The sequence below is a fragment of the Pongo pygmaeus genome, chromosome 16, assembly GCF_028885625.2.
Source record: "Pongo pygmaeus isolate AG05252 chromosome 16, NHGRI_mPonPyg2-v2.0_pri, whole genome shotgun sequence".
Taxonomy (NCBI): Eukaryota; Metazoa; Chordata; class Mammalia; order Primates; family Hominidae; genus Pongo; species Pongo pygmaeus.
In genome coordinates this window covers 81143520-81149519 of record NC_072389.2, presented here as the reverse complement: position 1 = coordinate 81149519, position 6000 = coordinate 81143520, and the positions used below count along the sequence as shown (strand labels likewise).

The window sequence follows — 6000 nt, the reverse complement described above, 5'->3', positions numbered from 1 at the left end:
TTCCTGTTGTCTGAAGGCCCCTCCTTTGGGTCCCTCAGGACTGGCTCCAGGGCTTCAGCCTTGGAACTGGTTGTGGACTTTGGGTCCCTTTGGAATGTTTATCTTTGGCTTGGAATAATGCAGCAACATACCAGACCCAGCCTTGCCTTCTCTATGCCCCATTCCTCCCCAAATGACTCCAAGACTGTACCCCTAATTCTGAACCCTTTGCTGCACTTGCCCTAGTGAAAATCAAAGGTCTGCAAAGGCCGCGTCATTCCTGAATGATGTTCGGAGTCTGATGTCGTTTCTATGGGGGATTAAAATTAGCTACACTGGAGATGAATTACAGGGTGCAGCCAGTAAGGAGGGAGAGAGAGGGAGGCAGGTGCGATTCCTTCCACCTAAGCATCCTGGCCTGGCAGGCAACCTTTCCAGGGTCTTTCAGGCTGCAAGCGACAAATAGTTGAGGATTGTGGGTTTCTCACGCGTAGGTGGCAGCGGCAAGTTAACCCCAGGAGAGGTGCCAGTCAGCAGATAATTTGCAAACGAACGTATTCTCCTCCACCTCCGAGGATCTGAGCCTCACGAAATACTCTTTTCTTCCTTTTTCTCCCTCCTGCAGTCGAGTAGCCTTCCGTCTAGCTAGGGTCCCCTCCCCGCCCGGGTCCCCTCCCCCTCCCGGTCCCCTCCCCCGCCCGGGCTCCTCTCTGTCTCCCCCTCCCGGACTGCGTCCTAGCTCCGCCGGGCCCTCCTCGCCGCCAGCTTGTGAATGAGACGCTCAGTTTCTCAATGGAGCCGCGGGGGGCTCGGGCGGCCGCGGGGCGGCCGCAGCGTTGGCCGTGAGTCAGGAGGGGGGCGCGTTTCCCTCGCTCCGTCTCCACTCCCTCCCTTTCGCTGCGGCCGCCCGCGAGGAGCCTGGCTGAAGCAGCCGCGCAGGTCGCAGGGCCAGCGTCCGCGAGGACGGCCCGGCTGGGCGGCCCCGAGCGCTGTGGCGCTGTGGAGGAGCGGGAGCGCGGCCGAGGAAGCGGGGCGCCGAAGGGGTCGGTGGCCTTCGGGAAATTTCCGCCGACCCTTCGCTCCCGGCTCTAAAAGTTCCTGATTTCCGATTTCCTTTTAAATCCCGAGCGGCTGTTAGCTCTTCGCCTGCACTTTTTCTTCCCCGGGAGATAAGGGGGAGTGTGAGGAAAGGAGCGAATAATATAAAAAAGGATTTCCTCCCGGAAGAGAGCTGCAGTTCGGAGAGATTTTTCTTAAGGAAGCAGAAGCGGCGTTTGCGGCCGCTGCGGGCACCGGGCCCTGCCGGCCACACTATGCGCAAGCCGGCCCCGGGCTGCTGAGGCGCGGGGACGCGGAAGCGGAGGCCGAGCGCACCGGGCTCCCGCGCTCGCGAGCGAGTTCTGTCCGCCCGGCGGCGGTGGCGGGGGGATGGAGCCCGCGACCGCGCCCCGGCCCGACATGGCGCCGGAGCTGACCCCGGAGGAGGAGCAGGTAAGCGGGCCCGAGGCCGCCGCGGTGGGTGTGTCCGGGCCCCCGAGGCCTACGCCGGCCTCTGCCTCCCGAGTCCCGGCTCTTTGCAGCCCCGGGCCCGCAGCGCCCCCGCTCCCGTGCCCGGCCCGCGGGCCTCCCTCACCGGCGACCGCGCCCCAGGCCGCCACCCCCTCGTCGGGAAACCCACGGGACCCTGCTCCCGTTCCCGCCGCTTCATTCCCCGAGGCTTACGGGCCTCAGACGGTGCCCTCCGCACCCCACCCCCTATTCCAGGGGCGAAGTTCTTTGGCTCCAGCGGCCTTCCTCCCGAGATTTGCAGAACCGCTGCTTGCCCCCGGCCCTTCCACTCCCTTGTAAATGTTTTCCGTGAGGGTTTGTGGCTTTTGAAGGGCAGGAAAAGCCCCAGTTTGGGGGGTGCTTCCTGTGGGGATTATCTCCCTTCCCGAGGAGAGGGCTGAGAGTATTGGATGCATAGATGCCCTAGATTTTCAGAGGAGCCTCTTAGGTTTCTCAGGCCCACTTGGGCAGGTTATGGAAGATCCAGCCCTTCTCGTGTTCCTAAAGTCCCTGGCCTTGACCCCCCTATTCAGCTATCCCAGACGGGGCGCATCTCCTCACCCCCGCTTCCCTATCCTCGTCTCATCTAACTGTCTCCATCTTTCTGAAGCTTACATTGAGCTCTATTGTTCCTTAAAAGCCTATGACCTTTAGTTTTCAGAAGGAAGTGGTTTGCTGTCTCATTTTGGGGGCCCTTGTAACTTTCCCTCCGGCACATTCCAGCTGCGGAGACAGGGACCACTCATGAGGAAGATGGGAAGGTCTGCTAGCTTAGATTGGGAACCCTACGGGCTTTTCGCTGTCTCTTCCTTGGCACTGCCCATACCCCGCCATAGCTATGCTCGATTATAGTCATAGTCTGATTCCATGTTATAAATAAAAAAATAAAAATAAACATGAAAAAAGAAAAAGGCAAACCATGCTGGCAACCCATTTCAAGCTCTACAGCTCTTGTTTCCAAGGACCACATTTGCTAGCACAGCCTCTAGTGTGAAGACAGTCTAGTTTTACGAACTATTATTGGCTAATGGGCTTGTTGACCTGATTTTTTAAAGTCCTTGTCTTTTCTCCTCATTTGTGGAGATGACATTTTTCTATTTGGCCTCAGGCCACGGTTTTGCCTTTTGACACCTGGTGATGAAATCAGTATGGGAAAAAAATTTAAAAAGAATTCTGCTTTGTACAAGCAGTGGTAATGAATGTCCTGGTAACTGCAGTTGGATGTTAATAAAATGCTAGTCAGACCCTAGTGCAAGCAGGTGGCCAAGGAGCCCATCCTGCCAGAATTGGGAAGTACTTCAGTACTAAGATAGGATGTGTTGGCTGATTTTAAAGGGACAAAATCTCTTTCTTTCATCCTTTTCCTTGGGTCAGTCAGATTTCTGTTTTTAAGACTTAAAACCATCAGTATTCTATGCAAATAGCATCCGAAAACTAAAACCAGGAAAAGTAAATATTAAAGTATTGATAGTATTGACATAGTATTGGCTTTACTTTGTACATAGTGCGTACACATATATACAGATGTGTTTAACTAGTAAAAACCTTATATTTTACCCTGAATTGAATGTGATGGGCATTAACAAGGACTAGGATGGAAACGGCAAAATGTTTATTAAAGTCAAGAGATTGTGTGTGTGTGTGTTTTTAAAATCTTATCTCTTTTTTTCCTACAAAATATTATTTTTTGGCCGGGCGCGGTGGCTCACGCCTGTAATCCCAGCACTTTGGGAGGCAGAGGTGGGCGGATCATGAGGTTAGGAGATCGAGACCATCCTGGCTAACACAGTGAAACCCGTTCTCTACCAAAAATACCAAAAATTAGCCAGGCGTGGTGTCGGGCGCCTGTAGTCCCAGCTACTCGGGAGGCTGAGGCAGGAGAATGGCGTGAACCCGGGAGGCGGAGCTTGCAGTGAGCCGAGATTGCGCCACTGCACTCCAGCCTGGGCGACACAGCGAGACTCCGTCTCAAAAAAAAAAAAAAAAAAAAAAAAATATATATATATATATATATATATATAATTTATTTACAAGCATTTCAAAATATTGAAACAAAAGCACTATAGTTCTAATTATGGTAATACCTAATGTTATCATATTTTAGTTCAATGTCACATAAGAGTACTCTCTTTTTTTGAGATGGAGTTTTTGGGGTTTTTTTGTTTTTTTTTTGAGACAGAGCCTCGCCCTGTCATCCAGGCTGGAGTGCAGTGGCCTGATCTTGGCTCACTACAACCTCTGCCTCCAGGGTTCAAACAATTCTCCTGCCTCAGCCTCCCGAGCAGCTGAGATTACAGGCGCCTGCCACCATGCCCAGCTAATTTTTGTATTTTTAGTAGACACGGGGGTTCACCATGTTGGCCAGGCTGGTCTTGAACTCCTGACCTCATGATCTGCCCGCCTTGTCCTCCAAAAGTGCTGGGATTACAGTCGTGAGTCACCGCGCCCGGCCGGAGTTTGGGTTTTCTTGCCCAGACTGGAGTGCAATGGCGTGATCTTGGCTCACTGCAACCTCCATCTGCCAGGTTCAAGCGATTCTCCTGCCTCAGCCTCCTGAGTATCTGGGATTACAGGTACCCACCATGCCCAGCTAATTTTTGTATTTTTAGTAGAGCTGGGGTTTCACCATGTTGGCCAGGCTAGTCTCATCATACTCCTGGCCTCAGGTGTTCCACCCGCCTTGGCCTCCCAAAGTGTTGGGATCACAGGCGTGAGCCATGGCGCACAGCCAAAAGTACCCTTTTGTTTTTTAACTGAGTCTTGCTCTGTCGCCAGGCTGAAGTGTAGCGTTGTGATCTCGGCTCACTGCAAACTCCGCCTCCCTGATTCAGGCGATTCTGCTGCCTCAGCCTCCCGAGTAGCTGTGACTACAGGTGTGCGTGCCACCATGCCCAGCTAAGTTTTGTATTTTTACTTGAAACGGGGTTTCACCATGTTGGAGGATGGTCTCGATCTCTTGACCTCGTGATCCACCCGCCTTGGCCTCCCAAAATGCTGGGATTACAGGCCTGAGCCACCGTGCCCAGCCAAGAGTACTCTTTTTTTTTTTTGAGACGGAGTCTGGCTCTGTCGCCCAGGCTGGAGTGCAGTGGCGCGATCTCGGCTCACTGCAAGCTCCGCCTCCTGGGTTCATGCCATTCTCCTGCCTCAGCCTCCCGTGTAGCTGGGACTACAGGTGCCCGCCACCACGCCCAGCTAATTTTTCGTATTTTTAGTAGAGACGGGGTTTCCCCGTGTTAGCCAGGATGGTCTCGATCTCCTGACCTCGTGATCCACCCGCCTCGGCCTCCCAAAGTGCTGGGATTACAGACGTGAGCCACCGCGCCCAGCCAAGAGTACTCTTAACTATTAAGATTTATTTAAAATATTTAAATTAAACAGCAGTACATAAGTGTTAGCCTTATCAAAGTGGTCCTCATGGGAAATGACACATTCACTCCGTAATGCTGCCCTATTGCTCAAACCAATTTAACATTCATTTGGAGTTGATTTAGAAGCTTGTGGCAGAATCTTTGAAATTTCTTCAGTGTGGGAAAATCCTTGTACTTTTGAGAGTCAGTTTGATTTCTGTAAATAGCAAAAAATCTTCTAGAGCCTTATTTAAAGTAGGGGATCAAATTGGGTTTACACATTTTCATGCAGAAGTGTAGTGCAGTTAGGCCCTTTTTGGCCTGTGTAAACAGCCTTAAAGATATTTCTTTTCTTTCTTTCTTTCTTTTTTTTTTTTGAGACAGAGTTTTGCTCTTGTTGCCCAGGCTGGAATGTAATGGCGTGATCTTGGCTCACTGCAACCTCTGCCTCCTGGGTTCAAGCAATTCTACTGCCTCAGCCTCCCTAGTAGCTGGGATTATAGGCGCCCGCCACCACACCCAGCTAAGTTTTTGTGTTTTTAGTAGAGATGGGGTTTCACTACGTTGGCTAGGCTGGTCTCGAACTCCTGACCTCAGGCAATTCACCCACCTCAGCCTCCCAAAGTGCTGGGATTACAGGCGTGAGCCACCGTGCCTAGCTCCTTAAATACATTTCTGAAGCAGAATACCTCCTGAGTGGTATCTCCTTCTGTACAGTCGTATGAATCAGAAACCCAGAAGTCTTGGACACTGCTGTCCCTCTGCCCTTGTGTACAATACAGTGTTAGATTTTCCTGAATATCTCTTGAATTCATTGGCTTCCTTCCACCATCACTGCCATCACCCTATTCCAAGCTACTATCCTATCCTGACAGGACTATTGTTTCCCACCTGGTCCATCCGTATTCCAGAATCCAGAAGCCAGAGTCCTGTTGAAAATCTGATTTCGTCTTCCCCTCAGCCTGCCTGCCCCTCAAAGAAGCATTCATAAAACTCTTCAGTGGCTTCTGGTTGCTTTTTTTTTTTTTTTTTTTTTTTTTTGTGGAGACAGGATCTCACTTTGTCACCCAGGCTGGAGTCCAGTGGTGTAATCACGGCTCATTACAGCCTCAACCTCCTGGGT

At 51.7% G+C, this 6000-nt stretch overlaps 1 protein-coding gene across 1 annotated transcript in view; it reads left to right on the top strand.

The window, feature by feature from the left end:
* The first annotated feature begins 696 nt into the window (after positions 1–696).
* PTPN9 (protein tyrosine phosphatase non-receptor type 9) overlaps positions 697–6000 on the top strand; it is a 105878-nt gene continuing 100574 nt past the window's right edge. The window contains exon 1 of the mRNA XM_054450042.2: positions 697–1470. Within this exon, the coding sequence (XP_054306017.1) occupies positions 1408–1470 (63 nt within the window). The 5' untranslated portion in view covers positions 697–1407. The remainder of the gene's footprint in view (positions 1471–6000) is intronic.